Here is a 19,725-nt window from a genome sequence, read left to right as displayed (position 1 = left end):
TTGGCTACGTTGTTTCACTTTCTCAACAATAAAATGTAAACATGATTTAAGGAACTGCCTATTTTCTTTTTAATATTAGCAACTTAACAGACAGCAGAAATGTTGAGACGTCGTGCTGCATATATGAGCGTCATCTTCACTGTGTGGATATTTATAACAAAACGGAGCCTATAACAACTGCCTCCTTTCAATTTCAGTGAAAATACGAAACGCACCCTCACTTTTGTTGAATATCAGTTTTAATAATCGACAATTATAAAAGTATCACATACATTAAGTTTATACATTGTAGCAAATAAAGGCAAGCGATCAGTCAATGTACCTGGATTAATCATTAACTTATCTTTGCGCTTAACCAAAACATGTTACCCGTGAACAAGTAACTTAATAGATTCCAATGACCAAAGTCAGGGAATTGGCCTATGTCGTTAGATAAAGACAACAACATGAATGAAATATCACGTTTAGCAAATATAGTGAGATTAGATCCAGCGGGAGATGCGTGATGAGCAGTCCGACAAGCAGAGCTCTCATCTGGGTAGAAATGCTGGAGCGCTTGCCCGAGAGTGTCTGTGGTCACGTGATGTGCGTTTTCAGCGTTTTGGTGTGGACGGAGAGCTGTTCAGAAACGCTGGGTAAAACGCGAGTGTGGACGCGGATCATTTTCATTCTACAACGCCGTTTTAAAACTAAAACGCACTCTTGTAAAAGGGGCCTTAGAGTTTTACAGCTCTTTTTGATCCCCGCTTCTAGCAGCACACTCCATTTCCGCATTACTGGATCTGTAGCGACAACAGACCGCAAGGGATGATGGGGATTGTAGTTTTCGCTACCTCCCGTTCGCTTCATTCGCCTGAGCAAATTTTCTCAGAAGACCTATAGTTTTACCGAGTCATGCGACTTCGGTAATATCGAAAAAAATTAATATTGCGGTATGACGGTATTTATAATACCGTTACATCCCTAATAGGAACTGTTAGGAAAACTGTATACGCTACCTGACAAAAGTCTTGTCGTCAATCCCAGTTTTATGAGCAACAAATAATAAATTGACTTCAAGTTAATCATTTTGGAAAAGTGGCAGAAAGTAGATTTTTCTGATGAATCATCTGTTGAACTGCATCCCAATCATCACAAATACTGCAGAAGACCTACTGGAACCCGCATGGACTCAAGTTTCTTACAGAAATCCGTCAAGCTTCGTGAGGGAAAAATCAAGGAAAAATTTGGGGTTACATTCAGTATGCGGGTGTGCGAGAGATCTGCAGTGGATGACAACATCAACAGCCTGAGGTATCAAGACATATGTGCTGCCCATTACATTACAAACCACTGCAGAAGGCAAATTTTTTAACGGGATAGCGCTCCTTCTCAAACTTCAGCCTCTACATCAAAGTTTCTGAAAGCAAAGAAGGTCAAGATGCTCCAGGATTGGCTAGCCCAGTCACCAGACTCGAACATTACTGAGCATGTCTGGGGTAAGATGAAGAATGAGGCATTGAAGATTAATATAGATAAATTCTGCAAGAATTTGTGTTGGGGCAACATGAAGGAATTAAGCTAACTTAATATTTTTTTGCAAATTTAAGTGGATTGAACCCAGAAAAAACCTTTAAAATTGTGTTGTTTCAACTCAAGTAGTCATTTTACCTAGGTAAGCCTTTCAATTGTATTTTGAACTGAATACTAGTATTCTGAAATATATTTAGTTGACAATATTCTGTCATTAAAGTAAAGAAAAAAGCTATTAGTTATTAAAACTATTTTGTGTACAATTTTTGTTGGAAAAAATCTCTTTTTTAAGCAGCACTTGGGAAATATTTGTAAAGGTAGAAACATATCACAAGCTCCTTATAAGGGGAAATTACCACAATCCCATTTCAAATGATATTAAAACACTAGAGAAACTGTGGAACTATATATTTGAGGTTATTGTTAAATGTGCACACAAACAGGAATATTTAAATACATGATGGTTATGGCAGTGGGTGGAGCTAGATATCCGCTGTGGCTGTAATGTAATCCTGTTGTTGCCTTTGTTGTTTTTCCCTTTTCTTGTCTGTTTTTGATGGGCAGCCCTTCAGTACATGCAAAACAGCCTTTGGACAAAGATGTGCACTGTTACAGTATATTTCCCCACTGAGCCGCTGTGTTTTTGATGAGCTCTGACAGAGTTCTGGTTGCTGTCCAGGGAGCATTTGTGGTGTAGTTCTGAGTTGCGTGTCTTTTGGTGTGGCTGACATTTTTTGGGGGCTGACAGTAACAGCCTTGTTTTGTGTCAGGATGCTTGGTCTGCTCTACTGAGGGGTTTTTAGCTGATCATAATAAGTAAATGGTGTCCTTCCCAACGTAGGCTCATTGTAAAGATGTGCTTCAGCCTATGTTTTTGTGAAATCGCAAATAAGTGCTTCAATATACATTTGACTGCAATTTCTACACTGTAAAGCCCTACAGTCAGCTGTATCAAATTAAATGAGTGTAGTTAACTCGAAATGTACTGAAAGTTAATTCTACTCATTTGAAAAGAGTTTTGAACTCAGTGTTGAAGGTAATGAGTTCATTAAATACCTTATTACTTCAACTTAACGGGAGTCATTTCACAGTACTTATATAGATTATATGTACTGTGAACTTACATTTGTGTTTTACTGATATAAGAACAACTCAAATGGCTTGTATAAATCGATTTCCTCAAACGGTTTAGTTGCCTTAACTTATTGGGTTTTACAGTACTCAGTTGATTTGAGTTCTCTTCATTTATTTTGTTTTACTGTGCTCAGATTGCTTCATTTACTTAACTGACCTAAGTTCACAGTACTGATTGGGACTAGTTTTTGAACCTAAATGGTTTGTAGCAATCAGTTTCCTTAAAGGGTTTGAGTTACCTTAACATTTTGGGTTTTACAGCGCACTGTAAAACAAACAAATTCACCCCCTCACAGTTGTCATGAGTTAACATATTATCCATATACACCAAAATCTGTTTTTCTTCCAAGCTGTAAACACTTTTTCTGTTGTAAGTTTGTGCATTTTAACATGGGAGGTCTATGGAATCGACTATCTTTTGGAGCCAACCTCTAGTGGCCAGTCAATGTATTGCAATTTAAGTCACTTTCGTATAAGCTTCACAAGGGAGGTTACTGCTGTTTTTTTACCTTGGTTTTAACCTTAGTGATAAGAGTATTTCAAGATACAACAGAACCCCCCCCCCCCCCCCCATGCCTTTTTCCCCTTATTAATAACATAACATAACAATAACCAGTATGTCATCTGAAGCCATATTAAACCAATTTTGTGATTTTAAATAAAGGGATGTATAAATCAGACTGACATAAACAATGTTTCTCCCGGATAGTTTTGAATTTGATTGCTTTCCAGAAATAAATACCACATTTATAAGTTCAGGATGTTGTCATTGTGTAGTTAATGGCTGCCAGGTTTTGAATGTGACTTACATGTTTCTATGACAGGCAAATTTCTTTAGCTTATTGTTCGTGAAAGCAACTGCAAATAAACTTCGCTGAATGAGCCTGGAGCAGAGATGTTATTAAAGAAGCATGTTTTGTATAAAATTAATTTACATTCGTAATATCTTCAGTCAGCTATTCCAATGACACTGGGGATGAAATGGCATCAGTCCAGAGAATTTGCCATCAAACTTTCTCCATTAAAGTTTCAGGAAAGTTCAAAGGCAACTTGAGCGAGTGTGTTGTGAGTGGCAGATTGATTCAGATGGCACATACTGCCAGGAGATGCGGAGGAGTGATTCACACCACTGATCACAGGTCTGCGCTACAGTTGGCATGATGTCAGTGCAGCTTTTTCACAAACTGAGCGCAGTACAGTATGCAGAGGTACTTGACTTTAGCTTCTGACAAATATTTAATCTATAATTGTTATGAGATGGGTTGAGTTGTTGTATTATTATTTTCATTATCTGACAGCACAGATGGACAGCAGGTCTAATAGTATTTGAGAAGTAGAGTGATATTGGCAAGTTGCAAGGTTAATTTAAATCATTTGTCAGTTTGAGTTTTTTTCTAGTTGATGGCAAAAAGGTGAACATGAAATTAAACGAATATGTAAATGGACATTCAGGTAAATTTTCTTATTTCATGGTACATTACCGGAAGTCCAGAAAGAGTCTGATTTTTAAACTTTCCTACCTTGAAAACTAATGTGTATTTAAAAATCCCCAACTGGGCCTTGGTGTGTTGATTGATTTGTTGATTAAATGAGTGATTGGTTTCAGTTATTGGTTGGTTGGTTGGTTGGTTGGCTGATTGGTTTGGTTGATTGGTTGGCTTGTTAATTGGTTGGTCGGTCAGTTGGTTGGTTGATTGATTGATTGATTGATTTATTGATCTATTGCTTGGTTGGATGATTGGTTGAATAAATGAGTGATTGGTTTCAATAACTGGTTGATTGATTTGATTTGATTTGATTTGATTTGATTTTATTTGTTTGATTGATTGATTGATTGATTGATTGATTGTTGATTGATTGATTGATTGATTGATGGATTGCTTTATTGATTGATTGATTGATTGATTGATTGATTGATTGATTGATTGATTGATTGATTGATTGATTGATTGATTGATTAGTACGAGTGATTGGTTTCAGTTATTGTTTGGTTGGTTGGTTGATTGGTTTGGTTGGTTAGTTGGTCGGTTGGTTGGTCGGTCGGTTGGTTGGTTGGTTGGTTGGTTGGTTGGTTGGTTGGTTGGTTGGTTGGTTGGTTGGTTGAGTGGTTGGTTGGTTGGTTGGTTGGTTGGTTGATTGGTTGGTTGATTGGTTGGTTGGTTGGTTAATTGATTGGTTGATTGATTGGTTGATTGATTGGTTGATTAAATGAGTAATGGGTTTTAGTTATTGGTTGATTAATTGGTTGATTGATTGGTTGGTTGATTAAATGAGTAATTGGTTTCAATTATTGATTGATTGATTGATTGATTGATCGGGTTGAGCTCTAAAATTTATTGTCAATGTCTGTCTTTGTCTTTGTGTGTCCAAAATCGGGTTGTGTGTGTTGTTTTGTTTGCGGCATGGTGTTTTCGTTGTCATCGCTCAAGTCTAGTTGGTTTCGGTTTCAGTTGGTGCTGGGATTGGAACATGGATGCCTCATGTGAGTGCACTGTAAGTGTGTTCCTTTATCGTGTGTTTGTGTCTTGCGTCCTGTTTGTATTGATGTTCTCAAAGCACATGACTCAGTGTTTACATTGTGGCCTTATCCTTTAATGTTGTGTTTGAGCACAGGGAGTTCTCTCATTGGCTGAGAATTTTATTCCTGTTTTATGTGAGCACAAGGCTTGTGTTGTTTGTTTAGTGTAGTCCTACCCTCCTTGTTAACCTATTATTAGTTTATTAGGATCACCTGTTTGTTGCCAATTATTTCTCCTTTATAGTCTCCTCATGTCTAATTATTTTATAATAAACCCATGCTTTTGTCCTGCATTTGAGTCCTCGCTCCTTCCTTAATGAAATGAATTAACACACACACACACACACACCTGGGCACCTTTTGTAAGAATCAACCCCCCCAATACTTACTTAATTACATACTTATAATTATCTTCTGTTTCTCTACCTCTTTAACCCCATTTGTGTTCTCTGATTTGTTATGATCTGTGATGTGAGTCTTTTGAATGTTTTATTTGTCCCAAATTCCTCATCTGAGAACTTTACAACAGCTGCCAAAGCAAATGTAAAAGAATACAGCGTCAGTGTGTTCTTATGAGGGACCGAGGTCTTCATGCATTTTCTAGGGCAGATGTTAACACTTTTTATTGCATTCAGATCTGGATGGTTTCATGCTGACTTATTTATCCCACATCATTTACTTCAAGTCCATGTTTGTCTTTTGGCTCCTGTTGAAAGCACCAGAGGTCATTTGTCCTGCGTTTCATGGCTTTTGTATTAAGAATAAGGAAAACAGCATGTGAAAAATGAAGTGGGATGCAACCAAAATAGGGTGTGCGGATGTAGAATATCTGAACCATTGCTCTGGTTTTGTTTAGTTCATGGTTTTCCACATATAACACATGTTGGAATATTAGTCCATAAATAATGTCTACTTTGTCACTGTTGAGACCTGGATTGTTTGTTTTGTGTTGACATGTCGAGAAGATGCTTTTTGTGTATGTGCTGCGAAAGCAAATACATTTTGAATGCACTTGAAAATGATGAGGAGTCAATTTGGTATGCACTGTAAATAAAATGCTGAATACACACACTCAATCTGTGTTGAGTAAACATAAAACAAATAGGTTGTCCTCAAAAAAAAAATCAAGAATTGTGTTGGTTCAGCTTATTTTAATTTAGTAGTTTGAACAAACAGCAAAGATGCATTTTGAGTAAAGTCAGTGTTGGATGTAATTAGGCTGCATTTACACTGCATGGTTCAATTGACTCATTCAATTAGTTTGTCAGGGGGGCCAGTTCATGAAAGGCATCCCAAACGAAGGGCCGAAGAGATATGACTTGCTATATGAGTGATAACACAACTGCATTTACAGTAAGAGCCCATATGCTGTATTTTTCCTTAAGACCTCCACGTTGGCTTTGTCTACATTAAAATGTGAATATATTGTATTTTGAAACATAATATCACTGCATTGTACAATAGACATTTTTTTTACAAACAATTAAATGTTGTAATTCAGAGCGCAACAAAAGCAGTGCTTTGCTGAAGTAGGCTTATTCTACATTCAGAAACATTCATAAAATATGTTATTTTTTGAAGTGCATGACAATTAGGGATGAAACAATTATAGATTTTGGTTGTACGAATTATATAGTCTGAAGACTGATCATGGTTTCATGGTTATCATGTCTAATGTAAATTCAAGCTTTATATTAGGTAAGTAGCTATTTAGATTAAATGTTGTTGCAGTCTGCGTTCATGCATACATAATACATATGTTATGTATACATGCATACATAACATATCTTTTGTTTACATTGCACTGAAAGGCACGCATAACTCTCACTGTGAGATGTTTTCTACTTTAATGTTTTTGGAAAGACTGCGTTGCTCCACTTGTGTGCGCATATTGTCATATATTCTTACATTAGAAATAACCTTGCAAGCGGAAAAGACGTGATAATGGAAAAACTGCTGCTATAGTTAATCAAATGTGTGTGCGTATTAATTACGGTGTGCATACTTGGAACTTTAAACTAGCGCACAGTTGGCAACTTGGCATGACTTAATTAATTGCAGCAGTTTTGTTTATCTGCAACAGAAATGCAGCTTAGAAGCCTTTACGATTAAGTACTGCGTAGAATTAAAGTGCAGTTAGTGAAATCGGCTAATCGTTGCATCCCTATTGGCTATATCAATGCATTGTACAAAAGGCCTGCCCGCACCACTCGCTTATGGTGACTCATGCTCTGCGGAGCCTTTAACTGCAGGTCATGCTGTATTGAACAGATGCACGTCACTTGATAACTATAGCGGCCGTTTTTCGACTGAACTAAATTTATTTTTGATGTCTTGATCACACTATTTGGAGGGCCGGAACAAATTGCCTCTTTGGCTGAGTTTGACCCGCGAGCCTCCAATTGAATAGGCCTTGCCTACACTGTAAAAAAAAAAAAGTCTGTAATTTTACGGTTTATTTTCGGCAGCTGGCGTAAAAAAAAAAAAAAAAAAAAGTAAAATAATGGCTATTAATTTACAGAAATTTACTATAAACTAATGGACATTAAATTACCAAAATTCCCTAAATTTAAATTTCTGGTAAATCTCTGTAATTTAACCTCTGTTACTTTACAGTAAATTTCTGTAATTTATAAATTATCTGAAATAAAACAAATACATTTATAGAGATGGTATATAAGTATATTAAAGTTTGTGAGCACAAATACGTGCACACAGCATGCCTTATCATCTGATAATTGTAAGAAATAATTCCAAAAAGCAATTGACTGTAAAGACAAAACAAAAATATGATGTATATGCCGAGTTCAGCGGCTAATCAGCCGGAATCAGCTGAAGTGATATGATGGCGACCAGCGAGACCTAGCTGTCACTCAAGTGACCCCGTCCTTAACTATGCAGACTTAATATAACTTAATATAAACGAAACAGATGAGTTATAAAAAAATTCACCCCCTCACAGTTGTCATGAAGGGTAATATTACCTATATGAACCAAAATTGTTATTTGTAACAGGCTGTAAACACCTTCTTTCTGTTGTAAAAGTTGGCCATTTTAACAGTGGGGTCAATAGACATTTGTTTTATTATGAAGCCAGGACTAGCAGAATTTCCTTGAATTGCAGATTCAGTTACTTTCGTATTAGTTTTACAAGGGAGAGCGGGACTCGAATCAGCGACCTTCTTGTTAACCTCTGAGCCACCGTTCCACCCCACTCTAAAATTTTATTTATGAAAATGTTGAATTATTCAATTTCGACATATGGCTATTTAGCAACCTTTAAAACAGCACAATAGGAGGCATAGATCCATTCTCGATGGTGTACTACAGATATACAGATGGAGACACCAGCATCACACAAACACACACTCGAACCTGTCATCAGCAGAAGTGCGGCCAGCAGTCATTCATTCACTCACACCTTTTGAAAGCCATCTCACGCTCCCACATGAAAGACTGTGTGATGGCGCCACATGAAGCGCCGCCAGTCTTCCCAACAGCTCCACACATATATTAGGCATTAATTAGTTGGGCATGTGCCAGAAATATGTTTTCAACGATAAATATAAAGGCAACATCAATGGAGATTCCTCGATGGGCGTTTTTGCCTGTCAACCATTTCATTGCTTTCTTCTTAGGCGTGTGGTACTGTTTTTTAAGTGTTGATTTGCATTAGTTAAAGGAGAGCTATTATGCAAAAATCACTTTTATAAAAGGTTTAAACACAGTTATGTGGCAAAAGTCTGAATATAAGCAGCTTCTACTGGAAAAAATGTATTAATTTTATTTCTTTTAATCACACTTTATAGTAAACAGCCTACAGAAACACTTTGATTGACATTCTGCCTTTGTACGTTTCATCAGAGCGGGAAAGCCCTGCCCATTAGTGACAATCTCTCCCTAGATCTATCTATCTATCTATCTATCTATCTATCTATCTATCTATCTATCTATCTATCTATCTATCTATCTATCTATCTATCTGTCTGTCTGTCTGTCTGTCTGTCTGTCTGTCTGTCTGTCTGTCTGTCTGTCTGTCTGTCTGTCTGTCTGTCTGTCTGTCTGTCTGTCTGTCTGTCTGTCTGTCTGTCTGTCTGTCCGTCCGTCCGTCTGTCTGTAAACACTTTTTATATAATCTTTGCTAAATGCGAATAATTATGTATAGGTAAAAATATAGCTGCAAGCAGCAATTATCGGGGCCAAGCAGCCCAACAGCCACATCATAAACAAGCACGGCAACAAGCTTCAGAGGAACTGGAGAATTCTATAATTTTTTGGCAGCATGGTCTGAGCCAAATTTGGTGAAAATTGGGCTAACGAACTATGGAGAGACAATATATGTTCAAACTAATTCAGTATGGTGGAAAGGAAGTTGTGTAAATTAGGGAATCAATTATTTAAAGGTTCACATATCAACGATACAACAAATCTGCAAGACCAGTCTCATGACAATAGACAAAACTATTGAAAAATCAATTGATAAATTTTGATAGAATTGATTCCTATTCCTATTGATAGAATTTAATTGTTTGTCAATTTTACCCAGAAGGTGGCTCAAACGGATGTAGTTTGGTCAAAGTCAGGTCTAGATCACGCACATTAAGGGCTCTATTTTGACGATCCATGCGCAAAGCGCAAAATGCAGGGCGCAAATGCTTTCAGGGCGTGTCAGGACGCGTTTTTGCTAATTTAAGGACGGGAAATCTGCCTTGCGCTTCGGCGCATGATCTAAAAGGGTTGAGTTTATTTTGCTTAATGAGTTATAGTTGTGTTTTGACAATAAACCAATTATTGTCTCATCTCCCATTCCCTTTAAGAGTCAGCTGCATCGCGCCAAGAGCGCATTCGCTATTTACAGGAAGCAAAGTAAGTCTAAGTGGAAAAAATGAGTATTTCACAAGCAAACAGTTAACAGTTTTTTAACAGAAAACTGTTAAACAGAGCATCTACTGCGTGAGAATGAGAGATAATGGATCACTTTCACTTTCGCTCTTGGATAGGGAAACCTTTACGCACAGACATCAATTAGTCTATAAATAAATACTTTTGTTTGTTAAGCGCAAATATTCGTTTCAAAACTATTTCTAAATTCAGTTCTAATTTCCAGCAAACGAATAAATGAATAATAATAGCAAATTGTGCTCAAAAACCTGAGTTATATCCTAAAACACATGCCATGCCCCATATGGTCTAAAACCTGACAAGTGGGCAAATCTAAGCTTGTTTTTAATAAAACAAATATAAATATGGATATAATAAATAATACTGCTAATAATAATAATATTATACAAAAGCAAATTGTTATGAATGAACTGAAAAAACCTCCCGAGATGAAGAAGACATAAAAGCAGTGGTTTTTCATATTTATGTTGGCTAGAAAATAATATGTTTTGCAATATTTTAATCCTTTATATTTATATTCTATATCTATTTTTATTATATACTATATATATCCTTAATATTTACATTTTTTTCATATGTAAAGATATTTGCCTATTGCTCTCTTGTGCGTATCAAGCAGTGCGTAAGCGAGGCGCAACTCTGCGCTGGAGTTTAGACCGGGTTAGTTTTGGTCCAATGAAAAATCTATTATAGTTTCTCAAAATAGCAACGCGCCAGCAGTCCGCCTCAGAACGCCTTCCTTTTTAGACCAGAACGCCTATGGACGCACATATGAGCGCTAATCCATTTGCTATTTAAACAGCGTAGCGCAACGCCTCAAAACCACTCTTGCACCAAGCTTAAACTACCCAAAGACTACTGCGTCACTCCTTGCGCCACACTGCGCCGGGTGTATGATAGGGCCCTGTGTTTGGTTTCAGTTCATCAAACCATGGCAGTGATTTAGCCTGTAATATCATCTGCCAGCATTAAATCAAGTTTGCGCATATGCTAAATGACAACAGTTTTGTCCATCGACATTAATGCGATAACTTTTGGTCTACATGTTCTGAAGATGATCCGAGTCAAATTTGGTAAAGATTGGACCAACGGTCTAGAAGGAGTTAAAAAAAGAAAATTTTGAAACAAATCAAAATGGCGAACAGGAAGTTTGGCAGAATATGGCATAATTGGTATCTGTGTTGTTGGCATGACCCTATGAATAAATTGGCTAATGTGTTTTCTTAGTTTTAATAATCGAATCTGCTTTAACATTTTTTCTGGGACTCAGAAATCATCTCCTGTCGTTCTGGTGGTGTCATCAAAACTCACACTGCCTGTTTTTGAATGTGTTGCATTTGCTGTCCCCCGACCACTCTTCCATCCCGCAGAGCTCCTATCTCAGGCTTGTTAGGATCCTCTCCTCTGATATTTGGGGTCTGCTGTGACTCGATATGGACGTGTTGGTTCTGTCTCTCCAGGAGATGGACTCACTCCAGCCAATCAGACCAAACAAACACACATGTGCTTTTCCAAGAGAGGAGTAGAGTTGTAAATAATTGTGTAATTCTTCAGATTATTAGAGCTCTAATATATACAAACTACAAGGAACTGTATGAGCAGGACATTAAAATTGTTTTTAGTGGATCGAATAAATGAAAAAAAAGTCAGATAATGTGGTTTTAACCACTTAACAGTCACCGCTTTGATAGTGGGAAGCTTAAGTTTACTTCACTATGTTGCTATTAAATTCTAATCTTATAGAGTTGAAGTCAAAATTATTCGCCCTTGTGTATTTTTTTCTTTTCTTTTTCAAATATTTCCCAAATGATATTTAACAGAGCAAGGAATTCTTCACTATAGTATTTTCCTATAGTATTTTTTTCTTTTGGAGAAAGTCTTATTTGTTTTATTTCGGCTAGAATAAAAGTATTTTTTATTTTTTTAAAAAAAACATTTTTAGGTCATTATTATAAGCCCCTTAAGCCAAATATTTTTTCAGTAGTCTACAGAACAAACCGTCATTATACAATGCTTTGCCTAATTATCCTAGCTTTTCTAGTTAGTTGTTATCCTAGTTAAGCCTTGAAATGTCACTTTAAGCTGTATAAAGTGTTTTGAAAAATATCTAGTAAAATATTATTCACTGTCATCATGGAAAAGATAAAAGAAATCAGTTAGAAATGAGTTTTTAAAACTATTATGTTTAGAAATGTGTTAAAATCTTTCCATTAACAGAAATTGAGTAAAAATATACAGGGTGCACTAAAAATTTTGGAGGGTTAATAATTCTGACTTCAACTGTAACAACAAACTTTATATTATGGGAAAGGTCTACATATTTTACTGCTGTTTTTGTCACCCTTCAACCTTTGAGACCATTTGCGGTTCCATTTTTAAACCATATTATTGTAGTCTAAACATACTGTAAGGGAATCAATATATATATATATAATTTGAAACATATTCTAGCCTCCATATCTGATTACTGATTTTTGATATATATATATATATATATATATATATATATATATATATATATATATATATATATATATATATATATATATATATATATATATTACTGAGCAACAGCTATTTATTTATTTGCAACAAAGATATTCTTCAGCAGTGGCGGTTCTAGTTTAAATGGCACCCTGGGTGAACCACCCCATACGAATGCCCTTCCAGCCGCAACCCAGTACTGGCTAATATACCACCCAATATTAATATTAATACAATTATTACTCTAAGTGAAGTTTATTTATAAACTAATTTCGAGAGGAGCACGTGCTTATGATTGATAGCACCTGGTCCACATTAGCTAACACTGATTTACCAATCAGACGACTCCTTAACCACTATAAATAACCAGAGTATCTTACTTCAGCCATCTTCGTCTTGAAGAATCCCCCTTCCTCCCCTACTCCTCCCATTTCCTTGTCAGGGCAGCACGGAGGCCTAGTGGTTAGCACCACGGCCGCACAGCAAGAATGTCACCGGCTTGGACACTTCCTGTCCAGGTCAGCGTTTCGGTGTGGAGTTTGCATGTTCTCCTCATGCTTGCGTGGGTTTTTACCGGGCTCTCCGGTTTCCTCCCACAGACCAAAAACATGTAACGTAAGTAAATTGACTAATCTAAATTGACAGCATAGACACTTCATAGCATTAATCTACTTCCAACATTATCAAGCAGGGGAGTTCTCGATATCTACCTGAACTCGGACTCCCCTCTCGTCCTGCAATGGGAGGGAGCCCCGGGCTCGAGGATCTCTCGAGTTCAAGCCTCTCTCCCGGACAGCATGCCAAAAAAGCTACATAATCAATAAGGGCGAACTCTTGTAATAAACAATGTAAAGAAAGACACAACTGGAGTGATATGCAAAGATCACTTAAGAAATCTTTTGCATGAATATTAATTCATGCAAATAATATGAATATTATTAATGACAATTCTATAGAATACAAAAAAATACATAAGTTTTATGGAATTATCTGTTGTCTTTGACCCGACTCATGGCCGAGAAAGTCTTACCTCCCTAACTCATTATTCCTCCTTTCTGCTTTATAGCCATGCTTAGTCAAAACAAGATCATCATCATTTAAACTTTAGTTTTGTCGACTTGCAAAACTCGCTGCGTGCTGACACCTCTGCATAAAAGTTATACCAGGTACTTCAGTTTCACAGCACATAGACGCACATATTTTATCAGCATATTTTTTTAAACAGCCAAGATTCACACTGGGAGCAGAGCTGTGTATGGGAATCATTTTCTGCGTGCATGCGTCAGTTTGATTTTCCCAGCGTTGTTTCGGTTGCACATACAGAGTAACAAGCTTAACACTCTTAAGCTTTAACACTCAAGCATTAACACTCTAAATCAATATATTTGCATAAAGTAAATGTTATCTCAAAGCTTTTACTGGGACTCGTTTTTTTTCCCCATCACCGTCTCCCTGTGCCACCCCCAAGAAAGATGCCTCCCTGAGCGATCACCCATATTGCCCATACCGAAATCCACCACTGCTCATCAGACTTGTAAAGTATTTCTTTACTACAATTCAATTTATTTTGAGGCTAAATTCAAATTAAAAACCACCAAACTGCCCATACTTCATAATTTTATATCTAATTTACAACTATTGCTAAAAGTATGAAGAAAAACATGCTTCATATTTCTTAAAACACACACAGAAATAGGGTGCGCTTTTATATGTTCGCCAATGGAAACTGAAAGTCAACTGGTGGTGATGTCTGGTACTGCGGCCAAACAATTTTTTTACTTAAAGCTCTTTTTTTTTTTACTTCAAATTTGGATTATAATTTGTTCATATATTTAGCTTTTATTTGATCATTAAGTCTGGTATGATTTCATTAAGATTTGCATAAATGTTTTTGGCAGTCTGCATCATTTCTTTCTCAATGGGAGAAAAATGTATCTAATTGTCAATGAACAGCAGAGAGCTGATGATGAGTGGAGAGGAGTGTTTGTTTTATGGGTTTTCTTCTTGTTTTCTGGCAGGTGACCTGTAACTGTTTCAGCATCAGTGATGGAGAGCTACAGGACGTCGGGGTCGGACTTTATCCCAGGTAAGAGATGGGAGAGATATCCCAGCATGCTTTGCACTAACATTGTGGGAATTATTAGTGCTGTACAGACTGCGAAAAGCATTCTATTCAGTTCATCTTTATTTCTATAGAGCTTTTATGCAGATTGTGTCAAAGCAGTTTAACATAGAAGTTTTTGTAAATCGAAACTGTGTCAGTTCAGTTTTCAGAGTTGAAGTTCAGTTTAGTTCAGTTCAGTGTGGTTTAAATTTCACTGCTGAAAGTCCAAACACTGAAGAGCAAATCCATCAATGCGCAGCTCCACAAGTCCCAAACCAAGCAAGCCAGTGGCGACAGTGGCGAGGAACAAACTTCACCGATTGGAGAAAGTGAAGAAAGCATAATTTTGAATAAATATTCAAACACTTGAGGTTCATAAAAAAACTTTAAATTAAATCCTTTATTGTGAACAATAAAATTTTCAATTAAATTGTGCTCAGTTTACTTCTAAAATTTGTCAAATATAAATACTCAAAATGACTGGCATAACATTACATGATTTTTATTTTTAATTGTACTTTAAATTAATTAAAATGATTGCATAAAATAATATAACTGCATAAATAACATCTTTATTATTGTTTATAATATGATTTAAAAAATCCTTAAAATTATGATTTAATGAAATAACAAATAAAATTCTTTTTATTTTACTTCATTATTATTTTTATTAAAAAATAAAAATAGGCATAAAGATAGTAGGCATAAAATAGCTTAAATGGGTCATAATTTTAATTTATTCCTGGGAATAAAAATGAAACTACTTTTCTAGCACGCTATGTTTGTTTGTGGGCATGTGGGCAGCTATCGTCATTGTTTGTAATAATGGCAGACACAGGAAGAGCCGGCGGAATGCGTGAGAGAATTCTATGGATTACCTAGCGAGACAACATTTCTTTTCAAAGTCAATTGGAAAGATCACCTTCCAAGCTTTATGCAGATATGTCTCTCTCTCTTGTGTTAATGTATTCAATGAGCGTGGATTCAAAATTAATGAACTCGAAACTAGACATAGTGTTGGTTTCAAACTGATTACTTTATCAAACAATGTTTCTTTTCAGCATGCACTCGCTGCATTTAAAAGTGGACACTTCAAGCTTTCTATGTATGTCTCATGTCTGTGTGTTGTTTTCTTGAAGTTTCAGTGCATTTTAGTGACGCGTTTCTAAAAACAGTTCGCGGAGAGAGAAAAGACTGAATGCTTACTCTGTCTTTTCCTTATTTTGCTAAAGCACACACTTTTGTTGTTATTGTAAGTCTACACACAAAAAAATAAACACCTAACAGATTCGATTGATGTATTGATCTCATCTGTATGATCAAAACTGAGGTTGTAATTGAAGTTCTTTTCGGCATTATTGAGATCCCTCAAAATGTGTATACGCGGTCTTCGACCCCTGAGGGTTAAAACAAAGCAAAAAATGTATAAAAAAATTGCCTAAAATGACTGATGACCTAAATCTATAAAATTATATTTTATACCACTCAGTTGGTGTAATATTATAACATTTTGATATTTTGTGTATTTTAAAAATGTTAAATGTAACATTTTATGCAATAAATTAATTTTAAGTAGAATTTTATTTTGAAATAAAACAAAAATTGTGCTTTATTTACTCTATGCATTATTAATTAACAAAAGCTTTAAAATATGAATTCATGTAAAAATTAAATCACATACCACAGAAGATTGGCATAAAACTGCATGAAAATTTTTTTTAAATGTAACAAAAATATTTGCATAAAAGGACTGATAATTAAATTTAAACTACGATGGTTGATGATTATTTAAAATCTATGCAGTACAATTTTATTTTTACATATTAGGATGAGCCATGGGTCATATGTATTAACATATATGAAACATATTTCTTATTAATTTTCATAAACTATTTTTATTGCATAAAATTAAAATTAAAAAAATGGAAATTGTACTTAATTTACATTTAATGTAATTAAAAAGCGTAAAATATGAATATATTAATATAAATATTTTGCTCCCCCAAATGATTTGTCATAGAAATTGCATTAAACTAAAAGTTTTATTGTTCTTAAAATGTTATAAAATATAATTACATATATTAGGATTAGCCATGGTTCATTAATCATTTATATATGATTATATAAATCATAAATTGAATTATTTTCCAAAAACTTAGAGTTAATAATTTTTAAAATGTTCTATATCTAAAAAAAAAATCATATTACTCCCCCAGATGATTGGGACAAAATTGCATGAAACAAAAAACGGTTAATTATTAAAATATAATATTAATATGGACCATAGGCATCCCAAGTATTTTTATATAATATGTTACTCAATTGCTATAAAAGGATATTAATGAGGAAAAATTGTATTACTGACATGTTCAGTAATCAATATATTGAAATACTGACAGTTTCAATATTTATTTATTACTTTATTTGCTACTTAATTAATACCTCAATAAAGCTTATTTGATCACTTGTTTTATTTGTTTTGTTTTGTTTTTAAAAAGACAGCGTACTGTCTTATGAAGAAGACATGTAAAAATCATGACTGATATAAAATATGAAACAGGGTCCTCAGAACATGTAGCTGTTTACTTTGACATCTGCAGTTTGTAACACAGTACATTCATTGTGTTGTTCTTGTTTCCCCCATAATGCTCTGGGGTTTCAGTCAGTGGAGGCTCTGTCCTTGTTTTTTGAGCCTTCAGATTCATGTGACAGAAAACATGTTTGTATTATGAGCTCTGCACTCATGAAGAGACATTTTGACATGACTTTAGATTACATGCTACGAGTTGCTCTCTGCTAGCGAACTGCCCGAGGGAAGCTCCCATTCACACACAACAAACGGGAATAATTACACACAAACAGACATTCGGCGTTCGCTGGGACTAAATTACAGCTTGCCGAGACTCATTGTGAGCTCTGAAATCGAGGGGATTTCCTCTGCAAATTGCTTTGTGCTCGTATGCAAGAGTTGGAGTGAATCCTCACTGCTGAAATGGATCTTGATACTGAAAAACAAATTTTCAAGCATTTTCGGCATTACATTTATGCCAAATTCTGAACACATGGTTGAAAAAAGTCTGTAAGAAATGGAAAAATGTGCTAATTATGCTAATTATGCTAATAAGTTAAATACTGTTGGATGTAGGCATCAAAATCTGTAGCGATCAAAATAAATGAAGTCACCTTTTTCACGAATGACTCTTAGGCATTTAATCTGACAATAAACTGACTTAATACGTTAAAGGGCACCGCCTTTTTTAATAGTTAATATTATGGTTCTTCTGAGTGTGCTAGTTTAGGTTTAGTTCAAAACACAATTCAGATTTGTTTATTATAATGTGTTAAGTGTCATGGGGTGTTTACACACACAGCTCGTTGTTTTAGGGGTGTGTTGCTTCACATGAAAATTAGTTTCAACATCCTACTTAACTTAACAAGGGGGCGGAGCCAAGAGCTCCCCTGCTTTGTGATTGGCAACAGACAGGCAGATAGAGAGAAGCAACATGAGTGAGAGGACCAGCATTCAGCCGTACATGTACGACTCGGACACAGACCAAGCAGAGACTACAAAATCATTTCTTTGTATAGTTTTACAGCCAACTGTGTGCATGGCGCTGTGCGTTGCCTAGTGGCGCTTCTGGTGTAAGACCTGCTTAAGGCAAGTTCACTACTTCCAGTGGAGGGATGCACATGATATAAAATAATTGCTTAAAATTGCTTATTAAAATATACAGTATATACTAAAATGTTAAAATATATATGGAAATCTTAATAAAAAAAACCATACAAATCTATATTGAAATCTTATCAAACCAGCCCTAAACATGTATTACATGAAATAAAAAAGACAGTTTTACTTCAGTTTAATGAACAGATAACTGAATTTACTTATAAATTACTGAATTAAATGAAGATAAAATAAATTTAGGCAAAAATGACATGAAATAAAAAAATATTTTCCCTTAAAATGAGTTTACTGTTTCTTAATAAAATGTATAGTATAAATTCTGTATTAACATCTGTTTTTAAAATCATTTAAAAATCTATTCTAAACATATAAATTAAATTAAATTAAATTAAATTAAGTTAAGTTAAATTAAATTAAATTAAATTAAATTAAATTAAATTAAATTAAATTAAATTAAATTAAATTAAAAATACCCTTTTAGTTCAAATTTACTTACACTTTTAGATTTATTGATAAAATTAAGGCAGGTAGCACAATCGTCTCACAGCAGCACAGGCTGGGTAAGTCGACATTTCTTTGTGGAGTTTTCATGTTCTCCCCGTGTTTGCATGGGTTTCCTCTGGGTGCTCCGGTTTCCCCCACAAGTCCAAAAAACGTGTGCTATAGGTGAATTGGGTTGGCTAAACTGTCCGTAGTGTACGTGTGTGAATGAGTGTGCATGGATGTTACACAGTGATAAGTTGCAGCTGGAAGGGCATCCGCTGCATAAAACATGTGCTGGATAAGTTGGTGGTTCATTCCGCTCTGGCAACCCCAGATTAATAATAAAAGGACTAAACCAAAAAGAATGATTAACTGAATTACATGAAAATAACATGAATACATAATAAATAAACAAATCACAGATTATTTATTACATTAAATTATTCAAAGTTTCCACTAAATTTGATTTTAAAATCCATAAAATGTAACAAAGGGTTTGTAATATGAAAAACATGATGATTTTATTCCAATTAGAGAGACAAAATTATATAAATAAAATTCAATTATTGTGGCCGACAAAATAAGCTTATTTATTAAATGAAATTATAAATATGTTCCCCCTTAAAATGAGTTTTTAAAATGCATAAAATGTGACAAAACTGTGAGACAAAATTATATAAATATAAATCATTCATTCATTTGTTTTCATTTCAGCTAGCTACTATAAATATAAATCAGTGAAACTAAATTATATGTATAAAGTTAAATTATAATACTGCCTAAATTTTAAAACTTAAATAAATCAAACTGACCATAAATATTAAGTTAAGCTTCCCCAAAAAACCTGATTCCCTAATTAAAATAAAGCAACATAAAATCATTTGTTGTCATGACGCATAT

The 19,725-nt window shown here is 35.0% G+C and overlaps 1 protein-coding gene across 3 annotated transcripts in view; it reads left to right on the top strand.

Annotated features, from left to right (window-relative positions):
- Positions 1-19,725, top strand: part of smyd3 (SET and MYND domain containing 3) — a 332,576-nt gene that overhangs the window by 232,145 nt on the left and 80,706 nt on the right. For all 3 annotated transcript variants that reach the window (NM_001423732.1, XM_073927420.1, XM_073927421.1), the window contains exon 6: positions 14,569-14,636. In NM_001423732.1, the coding sequence (NP_001410661.1) occupies positions 14,569-14,636 (68 nt within the window). The remainder of the gene's footprint in view (positions 1-14,568; positions 14,637-19,725) is intronic.

This window comes from Danio rerio, chromosome 17 (assembly GCF_049306965.1).
Source record: "Danio rerio strain Tuebingen ecotype United States chromosome 17, GRCz12tu, whole genome shotgun sequence".
NCBI lineage: Eukaryota > Metazoa > Chordata > Actinopteri > Cypriniformes > Danionidae > Danio > Danio rerio.
Note: the sequence above shows the minus strand (reverse complement) of the source record. Positions and strands in the feature narration are given on the sequence as shown.